The following is a 19663-nucleotide window of genomic DNA, read 5'->3' as shown; positions in this document are numbered from 1 at the left end:
CTGCAGGTTGTCTGGAACCATCCAAACGCACCACACTTGCTTAATTCAGAGTTTCTGCAGATTGGAAGACAAATTCTCTGCTGGGGTAAATGGGCACAACTGAACTGAAATCAGTGGAGCATGGCACTGTGCCCACTTATGCCTGCAGAGAATCAGATGCAGTTTTTAATGCAATAAACAACTACAAATACAGGGCTTGAGTTTTACACATGGGTAGTTCAGCTGCATTCACAGGGAAAACTGGAGTAATGTGGCGCTAAGTTAGGCCTATTCTCTCTTCCTAAAATCAGTGCCCCTAACCCCAAGCTTTCAAAACCATGAGTCAGCCTCCCCCCACCATGAGATTATTAGAAATAACAGTGTTTGGGTTCTTTTTATTTGTCTTCTGGCATTGTATCCTGTCAGGGTCACATTTTCAAGCTTTCCTTTGCAGCCATGAGGATTAGATGATGTCTCTTTTTTTTTTTTTTTTGTAATGAAAGTTGCTATTCTCATTTGATCATGGGACTCCAGCTGCTGGGGCTTTCAGAAAAGCCCCAGATATGAGACTTGAGGGTAAAATCATGAGAGCTGGTAGCGCTGTATTTTAAACCTTTCCCTCCTCCCAATTGCATGATAGATCTGAATTTAGGAGGCTCCTGTGCTGTAGGGGCTGTGTAAATATAGTACATCCATTCCCATAGTAGACTGTGTTTACTGCTGACTGCCCCCTGGGCCTTGCTGCATTGTGTGCGACTATCTCAGGATTTCTGGTTCTCCTGCCACCCCTGGTGCTGCTGCCAGGTCACATGCCCGCCCAGCTGAATAGCATGAACTGACAAGCCCTGGGATTGAGATGCCTTGCAAGACCCCGCTAGGAGGCGAACCTTTCCCGACTTTCCATTTCACACAGCTGGGTGCTCTGCAAAGGGCGTGCTCTGCTGGCAAAGGTGACATGCCATGTGGGACCCGATGGGAAGTCTAGGCAGGAGGGCTGAGCACGGTGGGAACAGTCAGAGGGAGAGAGATGGATGCAGTGGGTCAGAAGGAAGGAAAGTGCGAATATTTTGCCAGTGGAGACAGAAGGCTTGTTAATCGACTGGGTTCCCGGTCTATTTGGCCTCCTCTAAATCTGCAGGGTTTTCGTTGCTGTGTCTCTCTATGCTAGGAAGGTCCGGCTCTTACTCTGTTAGACAGGGGATGGGAAATGTTTGGTGTCAGCTTTTATTGCCCTACTGATCTCTCGTCCTCCCTCTTTGTTCCTCTTTCACACACTCCTTCATTCCCCCTCCTGTGTTCTCTTCCTGTCACTCATTCTTTCTCTCTCACCTTGGTTCAATCTGTTCCTATTTCATACCTCCCTTTCTTTCCCTCCATTTCTCTCATTCTCCATCCCCTCCCTCTGCCTCCCCGACTCTTTATCTCATTATCTAGCAGCCGTCCACTGCGTGGTGGGGCCCTGGGGTCCTTGGAGCGAGTGCAGCTCCCTGTGTGGGGTCGGTAGCCAAGACCGGACTCGGCAAGTCACTGTCCCACCCCGAAACGGAGGGACCCCCTGTCCAGACCTCAAGCAGCGGAGAGGGTGCTTTGGGGAGAACCCAGCCTGTGATACGGCTCAAGGTAAAGCAAAGTGTGTGGGGAAAGGTCTCTGCACCTGTCTGCGCGTGTACAAATGTTCCCACGACCCCGTTGTGATGTCAGCACAGCTCAGATGTGATGGGAGCCGCTTTACCCTGTGCGATCCCAGTGCTGTCCCTGCGATGGAGCTGGAAGATGAAGGGACAGCAGAGTTTTAGCTGCAAGAGGGTGTTGTTTTTAACATGTGGTGAAAAGTGGTCTGTTAGCACCCAGGTTAAACACAGCTGGCCTGGCCATTGCACATGGCAGTCGTGCATTAAAACAGAACTGGAAAACCATAGGCTATGGCTCATCTACACTGAATTACAGGATACTCATGACACTTGACAACACAGCAGACTAGTTCCCCGACATGGTTACAGTAGTTCCAATTTGCAGGGTGGATGGAATTTTAATTGTGTTCCTTCTAACTGAATAAAAAAGACGTTAGCCCCAATATTAGTGGTAATTAATAATATCTAGCTCTTCTGTAGCACTTTGCATCAGTAGGTCTCAAAGCACTTTACAAAGGAGGTCAGTACATTATCCCTGTTTTATAGATGGGGAAACTGAGGCACAGAGCGGTGGAGTGACTTGCCTGTGGTCACCCAGACGGTCAGTGGCATAATGGGGAATAGAGCCCAGTTTGCTTGAGTCCCAGTGCTTTATCCACTAGGCAACATTGCCTCCACTATAGACCGCTTCCCTCTACACTTCTAATTGAAACTGTGCGGTAACCAGGTTCCCTGATCTGGGCTGCAATTGTAGCATAGCCAGGTAACTCTGAGGTATAAAGCCCTACATGGTGTCAACAGGTTCTGATGACACGTTGCTCCCCACAGTGAGAAACTCACCCTGTGTGGATAGTTTTCCTGTGTTACACTTTAAAAAGCTGAAGATGTCTTGATGTATGTACTTTTATGGTCCACATCTGAGCATCCCACAAGCTTTAATGTACCTGTCCTCATGATCCCCCTAGGAGGCAGGGCTGTGCTGTTAGGGATGGGGAATGGAGGCAGATACTAAGTGCCTTGCCCCGGGTCACACAGAGAGCCTGTGGCGGAGCAGGGACTCGACCCTGTGTCTCCTGAGTCTCATGCTAATACTCTAGCCACTGGCCTATTGTTCCTCTCAAGATAACACCTGATTTCAGCAAGAAAATCCTGATTTTTATTAAAACCTTCTACAATCCCTCCCTTTGTCTCTTTCCAGATTTCACTTTCTCTAAAGAATTTGTGGGTCACATTTAAAGATTAAGATTCCAGGGTAAACTGCCCCAAATCAGGCCAAATGCTAGTGCATCTGCAAATTTTGCATTCATGTTTTCCACCTCAGTTCATCCGTGGGCACAAAGCTGAGAGCCTGCACATCCAGCTGCAGGTAGGCAGAGGCTCTGTTGTATCCATGGGGATCCTGTGTTTTTATCATATTGCAGTATATTGACATGGGAATAATCCTGATATCCCACGTGCAGGAATGTGGCAAAGGCGACTTCTGTTGGAGACCATCCAGCCTTTGCTTCAGCATCATGCAAAATACACCAGGGGTAAATGTATACATGTTTGAAAAGCATCCATTTCCCCCCCTCTGTTTGGAATTCCCACCTTTTGAGAGCAGTTCCTTTTGGCTGGTCTGTTGAGAATTTGTCTTTAAACTGGGGCTGGGGCATGTGAGTTAGTGGTTAGAGCAGGGGTGTTGGAGTCAGAAAAGATGGGTTCAAGCCCTGACTCTGCCACTGATTAACTGTGTGACATTGGGCCAGACTTGAATTCTCCATGTGCCTCAGTTTCCCCATATGTGGAACAGGGTTAATGATACTTGGCCACTTCGTAACGTGCTTTGAGATTTGCCATACAGTGGAAGTTGCTAACAGTAACAAAAATGGGCCTGATCCAGATTCAGTCGAGGAAGTCTGTGGAAAGACTCCCATTGACATGAGTGAGCTTTGAATCATGCCCCGTATTCGCATTAATATCACTAATTGCAATTAACGTTGTTATTCCCTTCCCTGCTGGTCTGGGTCCCCCACTTTCCCAGAGCCTGGGAGCAGGCACCAAGCAGGCCATGCTCCTAATAATTCGCTTTCTGTGCCCTCTTAGCTCTGTCTCTGGGCTTGTTTTCTAACCTTCTGCATCCCTCCTGTCCCCACCCCCTTTGCTTTTTTGACAGAGGTGGCTAAGATTTTGCCAGATTCTTTTAAAAGGGACTTTAAGGACCCCTGGAGAAGACCTCACATGCTGGTGAAGGAGAAGCAGCCAAGGTAGGTGAGGCATATCACGGAGCACACTGTCCCCTTCTCAGGGTGATTCTTTCTGTGACAAGCGCTACTGACTTGGCTCAGCCTGACTCTTAAGTAAGAACTGCAGAATAAACGCTGTCCTCCTATACGGAGAGGAGAAGACAGTGACAGATCCTGAAATCCTCCCCAAATACTCTGCAGGGAAATCAGTATTATATCTGGGCTCTTCTCGGACACACTTAAAACAACACTGGACAAGCACTGCTAAATGTGTCATAAGCACCAGTCCTGCATTGGCCCCTGAGAGATGGACAGATGATCTAACAGGTGTCTAAGTTCTGTGATTCCAGCGTGGTCGTTAGCTGGGCCGAGTTTGGGGTGGGAACAAGAGCTGCATGAGTTCTCCTGCCGTTAAAAGTGATAGTGCTCTCTGCTGAGGGCTGCTTCAGAGGCATTGCACACAGCCCGGAGAAGAGGGGCAATTCGTTCTCCTTCTCTGTGCCTCAGGTGAGGCATCTAGATTCATATTTTGGCCTCAGCCCAATGGTGCACCTCAGCATGTGCCAAAGTCCTTTTTATTTTGGTGCCATGTTGTCATAAACAGATAGCTAAGGGTTAATGACTCTTTCACCTGAAGCACCTGACCAGAGGCCCAATCAGAAAACCGGATTTTTTCAACTCTGGGTGGAGGGAAGTTTGTGTCTGAGTCTTTTGTCTGTCTGCCTGCTTTCTCTGAGCTTTGGAGAAGTAGTTTCTACTTTCTAGTCTTCTGTTTCTAAGTGTAAGGACAAAGAGATCAGATAGTAAGTTCTATGGTTTCTTTTCTTTGGTATTTGCATGAATATAAGTGCTGGAGTGCTTTGATTTGTATTCTTTTTGAATAAGGCTGTTTATTCAATATTCTTTTAAGCAATCGACCCTGTATTTTTGTCACCTTAATACAGAGAGACCATTTGTATGTATTTTTCCTTTCTTTTTTATATAAAGCTTTCTTTTAAGACCTGTTGAAGTTTTCTTTACTGGGAAATTTCAGGGAAATTGAGTCTGTACTCACCAGGGAATTGGTGGGAGGAAGAAATCGGGGAGATCTGTGTGTTGGATTTGCTAGCCTGATTTTGCATTCCCTCTGGGGGAATAGGAAAGTGCTTTTGGTTTCCAGGACTGGGAACGGAGAGGGGGAGTCACTCTGTTTGGATTCACAGAGCTTGTGTCTGTGTATCTCTCCAGGAGCACCTGGAGGGGGGAAGGGAAAAAGGATTATTTCCCTTGGTTGTGAGACTCAAGGGATTTGGGTCTTGGGGTCCCCAGGGAAGGTTTTTCAGGGGGACCAGAGTGCCCCAAAACACTCTAATTTTTTGGGTGGTGGCAGCAGGTACCAGGTCCAAGCTGGTAACTAATCTTGAAGGTTTTCATGCTAACCCCCATATTTTGGACGCTAAGGTCCAAATCTGGGACTAAGGTTATGATACATGTACTTAAGTGCTTTGCTAAACCAGGGCCTTGCACAGCTCTGTTAGTAGCCTGTTTGTCAAAGGCTCTGAACTCCCAACAGCTCCAGGGAAGTCTGTGAGAGTCAAGTTCTCGGTATCCCTGAAAACCAGGCCACGTATTTAAGCAGCTAAAGATGATGGCTGTGGAAGCCTAACGTTAGGTACTGTGTTAAAATATTGGTGATGGAGATTGCTCAAACCTCCATCCCTGTTTCTACTGAGAGTCCAGAGCAGAGCAACAAAAATAATCGTGATCTATGAGAGGAGGTTAAAAAGCCTGGGGAATGTTTAGTCTTGAGAAAAGTGGAGTGAAGGGGGGACCTGGTAAGTCTTCAAATACGTAGAGGCTGTTTATAAAGGGGACAGGGATTGTTTTGCTCTTCATAGCAACGTAAGAGAGGACAAGCAGAATGGGCTTAATCTGCAGTAAGGGAGATTTAGGTTAGATGTTAGGAAAAATGTCAGTACTGGAGCAGGTTACCTAAGGAGGTAGTGGAATCCCTGTCGCTGGAGGTTTTTCAGAACAGGTTAGACAAACACCTGGAAGTGATGATCTCTGTTTTTTTTGGTCCTGCCTCAGCAGAGGGCCGTGTACTAGCTAACCTCTCCAGGTCCCTTCCACGCTACATTTCTGTGATTCTATGCAGCAGGGCTAGGACCGCTCTTCTAACCTATCTACATCCTGGATCCCTGAAGACAGGCATAGACCACAGGCGTGTGCTTCTAAAGCCTTCATTCTTCCCTTCAGAACCCTTGGGAGCATTGTCCAGCTCCTTCCATACCGGGGCGGCTGCCATATGCGTATGCCCTTGGCATCTTCCCCGTCTGAGTCTCGCCTGCATTTCTGCATGTTACTAGAGCAGAAGGGTCTGCCTCGCTAGACAGGGAGCTGATGTCAGCCGCAATTGTGTAATCTGATTAGTCAGGGTCAAGTCTAGTATTCTCCATTACCGCTCTTTAATTAACAGCCCTATGCTCTCGGCATGGTGCGTCACTTTCCCAGCAGAGAGGAGACTCGTAACATGTTGGGGCTGGTCATCTTGGCTTCCTGGGGCTTTCCTGTCTGCCACTTGCACTAGCCCTGGCCCTAGCTAATGGAGCTTGGACTTCTAAGCGGGCTTATTAGTGAAAGATGATATTGAGAGGAGAATTACTTGCCGATCTCCCCAGCCACAGGCTGGATCCTGGCCATGCCTGGTTGCTGTTGGGGAACACATACTCCATTGACTTGGCAATGTGGAGCAGATTGTCTCTGTCTCTGTCCCACTTTGGTTGCAAGGTGACGCATCTCCTAAGTTCAGCATTGATTTGCAATTTGCATCGTGGTTTGGGCCATGCTTGGCATAGATGGCAGGCTGTGCTCGCGCAGGGAGACCAATCTTCGCTGCAGTGCTCCAAAGGGTCCTTTCAGTCTGGCCTGCAGACAGGAGGTGCTGAGAAGGTCTTGTATAATGTGCTTCCCTAGGTGATCTGCACCACCAGAGGCCTGAGGGGCAGGTGTGCCCAGGGAATCTCAGCAGTAGTTTCGCCAGGAATTGAAATTAGGGGGGGTGTTTGAATTTACAGGGGGGATGTCAGGGCCAATGAGATATATAAAAGAGATATGAATAAAGTAAATATTTCGTTAGGATAATGCAAATTTAACATAAGGATAATGCAAATTACACCAAAACACATCATAGGTCTAGATTTCTAAAAAAAAAAATATTTTTTAAAAAATGTATTTAATTTAAATTGACTTTTGAAAAGTAAGCCATCATGGGATAAGAGGGAAGTCCTCTCATGGATCAGTAACTGGTTAAAATATGGGATACAAAGGGTAGGAATAAATTATCAGTTTTCAGAATGGAGAGAGATAAATAGTGGATCCCTGAGGGGCGGTACTGGGACCATTACTGTTCAACATACTCATAAATGATCTGGAAAAATGGGTAAACAGTGAGGTGGCAAAATTTGCAGATGATACAAAACTATTCAAGATAGTTAAGTCCCAGGCAGACTGCGAAGAGTTACAAAGGGATCTCACAAAACTGGGTGACTGGGCAATAAAATGGCAGATGAAATTCAATGTTGATAAATGCAAAGTAATGCACATTGGAAAACAATCTCAATTATACATCCAAAATGAAGGAGTCTGAATTAGCTGTTAACACTCGAGAGAGATCTTGGAGTGATTGTGGATAGTTCTCTGAAAACATCCGCTCAATGTGCAGCGGCAGTCAAAAAAGCAAACAGAATGTTGGGAATCATTAAGAAAGGGATAGATAAGAAGAGAGAAAATATCATATTGCCTGTATGTAAATCCATGGTACATGCACACCTTGAATACTGTGTGCAGATCTGGTCACCCCATCCCAAAAGAGAGAGACTGGAAATGGAAAAGGTACAGAGATGGGCAACTAAAATGATTAGGGGTATGAAACAGGAGGAGAAATTAAAATGACTGGGAATTTTCAGCTTAGAAAAGAGACGATAAGGGAGGGATATGATAGAGGTCTATAAAATCTTGACTGATGTGAAGAAAGTGAATAAGGAAATGTTATTTAATCCTTCACATAACACAAGAACTAGCAGGTTTCAGAGTAGCAGCCATGTTAGTCTGTATCCGCAAAAAGAACAGGAGTACTTGTGGCACCTTAGAGACTAACACATTTATTTGAGCATAAGCTTTCGTGGGCTACAGCCCACTTCATTGGATGCATAGAATGGAACATATAGTGAGGAAAGATATATACGTACAGAGAACATGAAAAGGTGAGAGTTGCCCAATCAACTCTAAGAGGCTAATTAATTAAGATGAGCTATTATCAGCAGGAGAAAAAAGCTTTTGTAGTGATAATCAAGATGACCCATTTAAGACAGTTTGACAAGAAGGTGTGAGGATACTTAACATGGGGAAATAGATTCAATGTGTGTAATGGCTCGGCCATTTCCAGTCTCTATTTAAGCCTAAATTGATTGTATCTAGTTTGCATATTAATTCAAGTTCAGCAGTTTCTTGCTGGAGTCTGTTTTTGAAGCTTTTCTGTTGCAAAATTGCCGCCTTTAAATCTGTTACTGAATGGCCAGAGAGGTTGAAGTGTTCTCCTACTGGTTTTTGAGTGTTATGATTCCTGATGTCAGATTTGTGTCCATTTATTCTTTTGTGTAGAGACTGTCTGGTTTGGCCAATGTACATGGCAGAGGGGCATTGCTGGCACATGATGGCATATATCACATTGGTAGATGTGCAGGTGAGAGAGCCCCTGATGGCGTGGCTGATGTGATTAGGTCCTATGATGGTGTCACTTGAATAGATATGTGGACAGAGTTGGCATTGGGCTTTCTTGCAAGGATAGGTTCCTGGGTTAGTGTTTTTGTTCTGTGGTGTATGATTGCTGGTGAGTATTTGCTTCAGGTTGGGGGTGCTGTCTGTAAGCGAGGACAGGTCTGTCTCCCAAGATCTGGTAGAGTGAGGGATTATCTTTCAGGATAGGTTGTAGATCTTTCTAGGAAGCAGTTCTGCAGAAAAGGACCTAGGGGTTACAGTGGACAAGAAGCTGGATATAAGTCAACAGTGTGCCCTTGTTGCCAAGAAGGCTAACGGCATTTTGGACTGTATAAGATGGGGCATTGCCTGCAGATCGAGGGATGTGATCATTTCCTTCTATTCGACACTGGTGAGACCTCATCTGGAGTACTGTGTCCAGTTTTGGCCGCACACTGCAAGAAGGATGTGGAAAAATTGGAGAGAGTCCAGCGGAGGGCAACAAAAATGATTAGAGGGCTGGAGCACACGACTTATGAGGAGAGGCTGAAGGAACTGGGATTGTTTAGTCTGCAGAAGAGAAGAATGAGGGGGGATTTGATAGCTGCTTTCAACTACCTGAAAGGGGGTTCCAAAGAGGATGGATCTAGACTGTTCTCAGTGGTACCCAATGACAGAACAAGGAGTAATGGTCTCAAGTTGCAGTGGGGGAGGTTTAAGTTGGATATTAGGAAAAACTTTTTCACTCAGAGAGTGGTGAAGCACTGGAATGGGTTACCTAGGGAGGTGGTGGAATCTCCTTCCTTAGAGGTTTTTAAGGTCAGGCTTGACAAAGCCCTGGCTGGGATGATTTAGTTGGGAATTGGTCCTGCTTTGAGCAGGGGGTTGGACTAGATGACTTCCTGAGGTCTCTTCCAGCCCTGATATTCTGTGATTCTATGATCTTTGATGATGTGCTGGAGAGGTTTTAGTTGGGGGCTGAAGGTAACGGCTAGTGGGGTTCTGTTATTTTCTTTGTTGGGCCTGTCTTGTAGTAGGTGACTTCTGGGTACTCTTCTAGCTCTGTCAATCTGTTTTTTCACTTCAGCAGGTGGGTATTGTAGTTTTAAGAATGCTTGATAGAGATCTCGTAGGTGTTTGTCTCTGTCTGAGGGATTGGAGCAAATGCGGTTGTATCTTAGAGCTTGGCTGAAGACAGTGGATCGTGTGGTGTGTCCTGGATAGAAGCTGGAGGCATGTAGGTAAGTATAGCAGACAGTAGGTTTCTGGTGTAGGGTGGTTTTTATGTAACCATCGCTTATCAGCACAGTAGTGTCAAGGAAATGGACCGCTTGTGTGGATTGTTCTAGGCTGAGGTGGATGGTGGGATGGAAATTGTTGAAATAATGGTGGAATTCTTCAAGGGCTTCTTTTCCATGGGTCCAGATGATGAAGATGTCATCAGTGTAGAGTGGGGGCATTAGAGGAATGAGAGCTGAGGAAGTGTTGTTCTAAGTCAGCCATAAAAATGTTGGCATACTATGGGCCATGCGGGTATCCATAGCAGTGCCGCTGACTTGAAGGTATTATTATCCCCAAATGTGAAATAGTTGTGGGTGAGGACAAAGTCGCAAAGTTCAGACACCAGGTTTGGCATGTAACTAGTTCACAAAACTGGGGGTGGGGTGTTGGGGAAATTCAAGGGGGGTGTAGGGAAATCATGGCTCTCATCCTGGATGTATGGAACTGCTGAAGCTGCCATGAGGGAGGAGAAAGCCTGTGGAGAATTCCATGTTCTGCTGGAGGATGGTGAGGAGAAAACCTGGAAGCCATTTCCTGTGTCAGTCGCTCTTGGTGTATTCTTCAGTTTCTGTCTGTGACATGGTGAGTTAAGGCCATATCTACACAGAGAAGCAATGCTATCTAGGGGTTAGAGCAGAGGACTAGGAACTGAAATTCCTGCGCTCTCTTCCAGACTCTGCCACTGATTCACCGTGACACTTTGGGCAAGTCCCTTTCCTCACCTGTGCCTCTGTTTTCCCCACCTGTGTAATGGGGATAGTGTTATTCCCCAGCCTCTCAGCAGTGCGATGAGACAAGGTTAATTCAGTGTTTGTAAGGGGCTTTGTGATCCTTGGAGGAAAGGCTCTGTAGAAAGGGAATTATCACTGTCTGTGCCTCCATTGCGCTGGTACAGAAACTGTCAGCTTGAGGCTCTTGGAGAAATCCTGGCAGCTCCTCATCTCCTTTCCAGAGACGCTGCTCGAGGCATAATTTGCTCTATTTCATATTCTCCATTAATAATAGGGAGGTGCCATGGCCTAGTGGCAAGATCTCCAGATTAGGACTCAGGAGACCTGTGTCCTACCCCCAGCTCTGCCACTGGTCTGCTGTGTGACTTCAAGTCACTTCTGCTCCCTGCCCGAGTTCCCCACCTGTAAAATCGGGCTAATGATGCTCCTGTGTAGAGTGCTAGATAGGAGTTATCAACAGATACATTTTGCTGGCATTGAGGGTTCAGCCAGGGAGGTTAATAATATTACGTTGTGCTTGTAATTCTGTGATGAGAAGCTCTGTGCTGTCGTCTCAGAAATCCCGTTCCAGCACTGAAGAAAGCCCTGTCCCTCCGGCCTCACTGGGGCTCTGCTGTACCACAGACTGCTAGGGACTTTCTGCACAGTCCGTGCCAAGCTTGCTTGCCCCTCACCTCTAGTCTTGCAGCCACAGCTACCTTGCAGGTTCTCCTGGGGGGTGTTACACATTTGATAAATCCATAGAATTGCCAGCATATCCGGAGCCACCCGTGTTTGGAAGCAGGCAAGCCTGTGACTCCCCTACATGTCCTTGTGGGCATTTCTGATCCCACAATCCCATCAGCCGTGGCATTGAGTGCATGGTGCTGCTACCAGGCTTTGATGCGAGTCTGTCCGGAAATCGCGCTTTAAATATGCAAGCGCTCGAACGTGCACTGGTAGTTGCCCCTTCAGTCCGTGCATTGAAACTGTGCCATGTGATCTGGCTGACGTATCGAAACTAAAGAGCAAATAGTGACCAGTCACAGAGGAGTGCTCACGATCAATCCAGAGAGCTATAACAAGATGTGCAAACATTTGTCAAGTCATTTTGGATCTCGAATAGACCATGACCTGCTTATAAATGTTCCAGGAAGAGAAGAGATTTAATTTTGTCCTGTTAATTTATTTGCTCTGTATGATTTACTCATCTGCAAACTGCAACTGACCGGCAGGGAGAGGAGAGAACTGTAGTGGTGGGTGTCACATCTGGGTAGAGGTGCCTGGGCAGAGTCGTGTGGGAGAAGCCAGCTAGTACCTGCTGCTATGATATTGCTCCCTTCCGCCCGCATGGAACAGACTGCAGGATCGGGGCTGATGCTTGGTTCTGATTAGCATGATCCTCCTTTACTTCCAGAAGTACAGAGATCACACACAACAGGAGAAAAAACCATTTAACAAGTGAGACTTATTTGTGTATCTCAACATTCTCAGTGGTTTTGGCCAATGGATGTAGGCAGCCGTCTAGTACTGTCGCAGCACGTGAGCTGCAAATGCCCTTCTGAAGGCCTCTTAAGGCACGGGTGAGAAGTACAGTCACAAATCCATCACGTGATGGAAAATCATTGTTACCAATGTTGTTCCCAAAAGCACATCTGCTGTTAATTAGGAAACGCTGAACTGCTGCCTTGGGGACCGTGTTACACATGGTGGGTCTGAAATGCATCATTTGCATGCTAGGCTTCTGAGCGTGTCCATGCTGAGCATGCCATGACCTATGGAAAACTATCTTGGGGCTAGAGCAGAGTGTCACAAAAACAGCATGGATCTGACTTCTGGAGAGCAGGGGCGAGGCGGGCCCTGGGACCTCTGCGTTCAAAGCAGCTCCAGTGCAGACTAGATCAAGGGGCTGACTTCCTGCTCCATCTCCACAGAGAATGCAAGGGGACACACCAGACCAGATTGCCAGCTGGTTTCAGTTGGTCTTGCTTCAGTCAAGCTATGCTGACTTATGCCAGTGGAACATCTGGCCCAGAGAGTGGTTTCAAATTGCTCAGCTACTGACAGATGCACCCTGATGGTATGGCAGGGGAATCCCTTTAAACAAAAAGATTGAGTTCCTCTTTAGAGCAGGTGTAGTCAGTTTATTGTCTGATGTGCTCTCTCTTGGGGGAATGTATCTTGCATTGGAAGTGAGATGGGCCAGATTATTTTAATGGGCTTTTTCATCTTTTTTTCTTTCCTGTCTAGGATTTTCCTGGTTAGCTGTAAGCCTCCTCCCTTGTAACTGATAAGCGGCAAGGGTAGCTGATTAACTAGCCCCAGGCTGTAAATCCCCTTCTCACAAGCAGTGCTATTCTCAGGCTAGTTGGGTTTGTGAAGCATCTGCAGGGCGAGGGGCAGAGGGCTGGGATCATTACATGGAGTGGGACTCAGCACAGTTTGCAGGGATCCAACTGAGGAGGTGCTCAGAAGGGTTTCAGCGCTGCCTGGAGGAGGAGATGGCTGTGTGGACGAGGGAATGAGAACAGAAGTGTGTTCTGCTGCCTCTGCATCCTGCCGGCTGCTGGGTGTGGGCAGTGGGGTGGATCTGCATCTACAGAGGAGGCTGCCAGCCTGAAATGAGAAACACAAGACCTCTGTGTATCAGGCTGTTTGGAGTCGTTTGCCCCTCAATCCTGGGCACTCAAATCCCCATCTGCTTTTTTTTCCATTCTGTCCAGCCTCTTTCCCATGCTAAGCAGCCCTGGTCCACCCCCTTTCTACTCTCACGGCCAGGTCTTCTTCCAGCCTCCTCCTGAAGGTTAGAACAAGCCCCCTGCTCTACAGCCACAAACTCTGGCACATCTTGGTCAGAAGTATGGAAATGGGGGAAGCGTGAGACCAATACGAGGAAGAATAGGTGGACAGAGCTGTGTCTTCACTGAGGTTATTGCCATGAGGGCTGAACCAATCCAGGCGCGTTTACCCTGTGGTCCAGCTAGTGAGCAGTGTAGCCAGGGGAAGCATGGCCAGTGGCTTGGTCTAGCTGTCCAAATACAACCCTCCCCCCACACCCCTTTGGCATGTAACCAGGCAGCTAATCCGAGTCACTGCTTGCCCATGCTCCCCTCAGCTATAGCTCGAGCTGCGCTAGCGTGTCTCTCCCTGGGCTGGGAAGCACACTCCCAGCGGCATTCAGACGTATCCTGAGTGGCAATCAGCACACGTGCTTGTGTGCCATCCTAGGAAGCCAGCCCATAAGGAGGAGGCATAGAGGCCTTATAGGCGGCTGCCTGCTCCAGCCGCAGGGAAGGGACCAGGCCTGGCCATTTTCCAAGGTGGGCCTAGGAGCTAGTAAGGGGGAAGTGTGGTAGTGGCTGGTGTGTGGCATGGAAGGGAGTTGGGGCGTTTCTTGGTGTAGCATAGTAGCCCCAGGGCCCAGTGTGGCAATGCCAGGGCCTCCTGCTGCTGTTCCACTGACTGTCTGTCTGGCTGCCGAGTTCTCACAGCTCCATGCCAACTCATGACTTTGGGCTAATTAAGGGATGCAATCAAAGCTGTAGCTTGGAGCAGCGGGGCTGGAATACAGCAGAACCCTCTGCACCTCCACCCTTGGCCTCAGCTCCTGTCACGCAACGGCTGCAGTGTCGTTGCACCCAATCTGTGCTACCTTATCGCTCACTGGAGCAGCTGCCGTTCCAATACTTCTTAAAGGCGTTCTGTTTCTCTTTGGTTTCACCCCAGCGGGAGCTCCCAGAACGGAATTGTTCACACCCCACAAGTCACTCTGTGAGCCACACGTCCAAACCCAAGAGAACAGAGGCGTTTGCATTTTGATTGACATCAGAAGTGGTTTAAATGTGCAAAAACACCCTCACGACAAAGCTCCTGTGAAATCTGGGGGAAGATGGTTGCATTTAAAGTAGTCATTTTTTGGAGCAGTTTCCCAGTCCTCATGCAGTGAAAACCGCCTTGCTGTCCTCCATGGCTCTGTCCCCGCCCTGGGAGCTGCGTTGCTGCACTGTCTCCTTCCTGAAATTCCCTTGGATGAGTGTTTGAAACCTTCAATTGGAGCACAAAGTGGGAATACAGCTGCTGCTTTCCTGTTCCAGCCAGGCCTAGGCAACAGCAGCTGTCACTTGCGCCTCCTGCCAGGTGTGCACATCTCTGATGTTTTTACCTGCAGAATCTCATGGCACTTCCTTTGCAGCCGTGGCAGCTGGTGTGCTTTGAAGGGAGGGTGTGCAGGGAGAACACTCCGGGTGCTGACATACAGGAATCCAGCAGTTCTGTGTACATGGGTGCCTGGGCTGCCACTCTGAGCGGAGAGACCACAGCAACAGGAGGGATTCTTCCGTCCCTGTAGTAAATCCACCTCCCCAAGAGGGAGTAGCTCAGTTGATGGAATAATTCTTCCATTGGCCTAGTGGTTGGCTTAACTACATCACACAGGGCACAAACTTTTTCACATCCTCGAGTGATGTAATTAAGCCGACTGAATTGTCTAGTGTTGACCAGCCCAGGATAAGTGGTGAGAGATGGATGGAAGAACTGGCCAAGCCCACAAACAGTAGAGAGGTTTCTAGACATGGCTGGACACCAAAGCCTGAGGAGGAGTACGGAGATCAGGCCTGAGGAGCACAGGCGAGCTGATGCTGAACAGGAGACTCAGGGCGCCATTGCAGTCAGGACTACATGGGTAGATGCTGCCAAGACAAGCCATAGAACATGGGCAGGATGGGCTGAAAATCAGATGGCTTCTTTTCACACCAGTCCCAGAGATGGAGCCAGTGAGGGACGAAGGCAGCATGCAGCCGGGCGGTCCCTCTGCCCAAGAAACTGGGTATGCATGCTGGTGACAGCAGGGAGCCAATGGGTTATGAATCCCAAATGTACCCCAGATATTTTAAATGTGGCAGATGGAAAATGCTCCCAGCTGGTCCGCTCCCCACGTACCTGGCCCAGCAGCCATTTGCAGAGAGAACATGCTGCCTGCTGCAAGGCCACAGGGAAGAGGCAGACTAGTATGCAGGAGAGTTAGGAGCACTGGCTGTGAGGTCATCCAGCCCCACTGACTTTTCTACTCCCCCTGCAAGCAGGAAATCATCCCAGTTTCCCCCGAGGAGCAGGGGACACATTCTGATCAGTAGGGCCTCCCTCAACCAGTCAGGTGACCCCACCACCACGCTGCACAGCAAAAGGAACCTCCATAACATGCTCTTGTCCAGATGGGGCCCTGCTGCGGATTTCTCCTTCCCTGGAAGTACATGACCCCAGGTGGAGACACAAGCTAGAAACTGCTCCTGGTGCCCCTTGCAGGCAGACTCCTTGGCACTGCCAGTGGTGAGGAGGAGAGGAGGAAGGGATGCAGACAGACAGGCTACACACTTCAAAACAAAGCTGCCTGCACCACTGGGGATATCGGGGCCTGAGCTTTCCCAAAGGCAGGAGGAGGGGAAGTTCTGATCTGAAGCAATCCCCCTAAGTCAGCCAGTGCATTGCGGTTGCTTTACAGCTGTCAGCTTGCCAAGCCGCCTTCTCCTCCTCCAAGGGGCCTTCAGGGTTTTGTTTTTTCCCCCTTCTGTTTGAAGAGGTGATTAAGGCCCAGATAAGCTCAGCTGCTGGGGATGGCCAGGAAAGGAACATCAGGTAGACAAGTAACCGCAGCCAGTCGAGGGGCAGAATGATGGCAAACGTTTATGAATGCCACGGTGAGGGATGAATCTCTAATAGTTCTTCTGCCCCTAAGCAGCTCTCTGCTGAAGCAGTTACTTATAGAGACAGTAGCTAAACCAGGGCATCTCTCTAGACCCATTTTACACAAGGAAACTCGGCCTTGTAGGGGCTCTAGGCAACATTTATGTTTCCCCAATTCAGGGCTTGCTTTGGCCCGGGGCACAAATTTAGAGCAACTGGTCAGCTGTTCTGGGGGTGGCTGTGCCTGGCCACTCCTCCTCCCACACGGCACTGAAAGCGGCAATGAGTTGTCTTCGGCATCCTAGGCATGACTGTGAGATGTCTGACGGGGGAAGCTCATGCCAGATACAATCCCAGGGCAAAACTTCTCCTTTTGCAGGGACATGTGGTGAGGTTCAGAGGCGGCAGCAGGATTTGGGTGACCATCCTGCCTTGGGATTTCTCATTCAGTGGCAAGGCTGCTACCAGGTTGCGTTTAGCATCAAGATGTTGCTAGTGGAGGATTTGTGTGAGAGCCTCTTGGAGTGTGTGCCCATGGAGTACTGATCCTGGTCGGGTTATTCAAGCAGCTGGTTTAAAGTCTGGGGATTTCAGGGAGGTCAGATAGCGACAGGAGAGCGTGCACTGGGCCTGTTGCTGACATGTTGGGTCTCTAGGCAAATGGAGCATTTCTCCAGCAAATGCAAACCTCTCTTCTCACCACAGGCCACCCCGGCCCCTGTGGGAGCAGAAACCCATTGCAGAGGGGTGTTCGCATCCTGGCTAATTCTCTCCCTCTCCCTTTCCAGTTACTGCATCTATTTCCGCCTGAAACAGGTGGGAGCCGCCTGCCGCCTGCACTCGTGGAGCAGCCAGCTGATGAGAGAGAGGCAAGTCTGTGTGGAGTGCCGGCCGGATGCTGTGGGCAGCAGGGCCCGATGCAAGGGGGATGGGCTGGAGGGAGCCAGGTAAGTGACTGAGGAGTGATGATGTTACTCAGCCAGCTTAGCCCAAAGGACTGTCAGTGTTACTGAGGAAGGATTTTGTCCTTTATTTGGTTTATTTCCTGCCCCACTTTGTGTCTGGCTGGGAAGCCCCCAAGCCTGGTGCCAGAATCGCAAACCACCTTTGGGGAGAGTGAGCAGACACATTCCCTGTGCCTGCCCCAGTCCTGCCCACTGGGTTTGGGCAGCGTTAGGCTCCTTGCAGAGTGGCCAGCTGCACTGTCCTGCCAAAGGGCTGGCATGTGCTCCCTGCAAACCCCAGCTCCTCCTGCCAGGGCTACATTTGCAGCAGCGTGTGCCCGAGCCACCTACAAAGGACAGGCTGCTGGTGGGAGGCGGGATGCATAAGCAAAAGGAAGACTTGTGAAGTGAGGCGGGATCCCCTGGAGGCAGGGGCAGGGCGACGCTATACAGGACCTGGGAGACTAAGACAAGATGCTAAGCTGGGCCTGGAGAGCAGAAGGGAGCCAGGTGGCATTTGAAGAGGGGGACAATGACCTAGACTGAGCAGCATGCAAGGACAGTGCTGCTCTCAACAGCCCAGGGCATGGGGTAGGAGGGTCTTCATAGACCTTCCCTTTCTGACTTCCGTTCCCTACAGAGAACTGAGGCAGCGCTCCCCAGGCCAAGTAGAGCTGAATGCAGTTTATGTCCCCTGGAGCCTGTCCATGCCGCTCGGCACCCCAGGGTTGCAATAGCTGGAATCCCAGCGGCTGTTCTGGCCCGTGTTGTGCTGTGTGGGAATCAGTGTTGCCAGCTCTAGTGGTTTAATTGTGAGTTTTATACTATCTGGTAGTTTCCTCAAAACCTGGAGTCATGTGATCCCACAAGACTCTTAGCTTTCACCCAGAAAAATACACTTCTGACCTTCATTTTTGCAGAGAAAAGCTGAAAATGTGTCGTGCTTGAAAACCAGAAGGCAAATAAAAAGAACCGTAAACTTATTAATTTTTACAAGCTTCTTATTTTTAAGCCAGTGATTTGGGGCAGAGGAAGGAGGTGGCTCATGATTGTTGAACATCTGGGGTTGGCAATGCTGGGAGCTCCACTCACGGGCCACCCTTGCTCATGGAGCTGTGGTGGATTCTGTGAGATGGAAGATTAACCCAGTCCTGCTCCTGGGCTGTGCTTCCAATTTCAGGACATTCTGGACTGCTACCTCCATTGCTGGGTGCCAGGGTTCGTGGATCCAGGAGTCTCTGCATGAGAACTGTGTGTGTCCTCCGCTGTCGCTCATCTTTGTGTAACCTTCTGTCAACCTGGGTCATGAACTTTCAAGGAGAAGGGGAGAGTGACCGATTGAAGCTGATGACCCAGCCTTTTCTGGTTATCACTAGAAAACAGGCAGAAGAAGTGAAGGACAGACCTCCTCTGAATGAAGTTCTTGCTACACTTTTTACCTCGTATCACTTTCATTAGAAACTCTCACTTCCTATGAAATTTATATTTTTGGCCACATACCTATGTATTGCTTGAAAACACAAGCCTGTCTTTGTTCTTTTGGACTTTCTATTGCTGAAACCTTGCTACCTACCTCCAGCACTGCAGCTAGAATGGAAGACCACTCTTCTTGTGTGTGTCCCATTATTTTGCAGATTTTAACAACAAAAGAAAAGAAGAAAATTGCAATAAACCTATTTAAAAAAACATTTTTTTAAAAAGAGAAGAAATTTGTTAGAACCCCAGCACCAAAGTTAATGATGGACAAATATTGGAATGAGGCCAAATCTGAGAGAGGAAGTGATGTCATGGTTATTTGGAATGACATGGGAAATGTCAGTTAGCTGTGGAACTGTTTCCAAAAAAACCCAAGTCCTTCGACTGGCCATTCACACATTCCTTTCAAAAAGCAAAGTCTTAAAAGATGCAACTTTTCTTCTCTGTGCTTCCGAACTTTTAAAGTTGATTGCGTTGCTTTTCTCTTGATACTTGAGTGATTCAAACAGGATGGTGTATTACATGTCATTCAATCTCCTCAAGATCAGAGTAAAGGCAGTGACAAATCTGCACTTTTGTCTTGGGAAAAGTACAGAAAATAGCATAAGAGTTTTTTTCTCCACTTGTTGTTTGTAATGCTTTAACATGAGTGATATAATATGTTTAAAAATATGAGCTCGCGCTCTCTCTCTCTGCCCCAGTAAAATATCTCAGCCACACTTGCACCCCATTTTTCAGATGACAGTAACACACGGTTCAGGACCTTCAAACTTTCTATTTATTGAAGAGGGTTAGACCTCAGTGCACTTTGGTCTTGAGTTTTCTGAAGCCCTTGGAATAGCCACCCCCTAATCTGAGGACTTTAAAAGCAAGAGGAAAATGGTTAATGCTTTTTTGATGGTGGATCATGTCCCAGAGACCTGGGGACTTTGGAATAACTGCAACTGACAACTACTTCGCTTAATGTCTGGAAAAACAGTCTAGGATATTTTTGGTTCCTA

At 48.2% G+C, this 19663-nt stretch overlaps 1 protein-coding gene across 2 annotated transcripts in view; it reads left to right on the top strand.

Moving 5' to 3' along the window:
• The window catches only part of LOC127034784 (somatomedin-B and thrombospondin type-1 domain-containing protein-like), a 34721-nt gene extending 15835 nt beyond the window's left edge, over window positions 1–18886 (top strand). The window contains exons 2-5 of one of the 2 annotated variants that reach the window (XM_050924014.1): window positions 1417–1599; window positions 3766–3856; window positions 17031–17189; window positions 18367–18886. In XM_050924014.1, coding sequence (XP_050779971.1) covers window positions 1417–1599; window positions 3766–3856; window positions 17031–17189; window positions 18367–18472 — 539 coding nt within the window. In that variant the 3' untranslated portion in view covers window positions 18473–18886. Of the gene's footprint in view, window positions 1–1413; window positions 1600–3765; window positions 3857–17030; window positions 17190–18366 lie in introns of both variants that reach the window. The other variant, XM_050924013.1, reaches the window with a different exon arrangement.
• Window positions 18887–19663: the final 777 nt, after the last annotated feature.

Source organism: Gopherus flavomarginatus, chromosome 15 (genome assembly GCF_025201925.1).
Source record: "Gopherus flavomarginatus isolate rGopFla2 chromosome 15, rGopFla2.mat.asm, whole genome shotgun sequence".
NCBI classification, from domain to species: domain Eukaryota; kingdom Metazoa; phylum Chordata; order Testudines; family Testudinidae; genus Gopherus; species Gopherus flavomarginatus.
The sequence above is the reverse complement of the archived record's forward strand: the minus strand, read 5'-3'. Positions and strand labels throughout refer to the sequence as shown.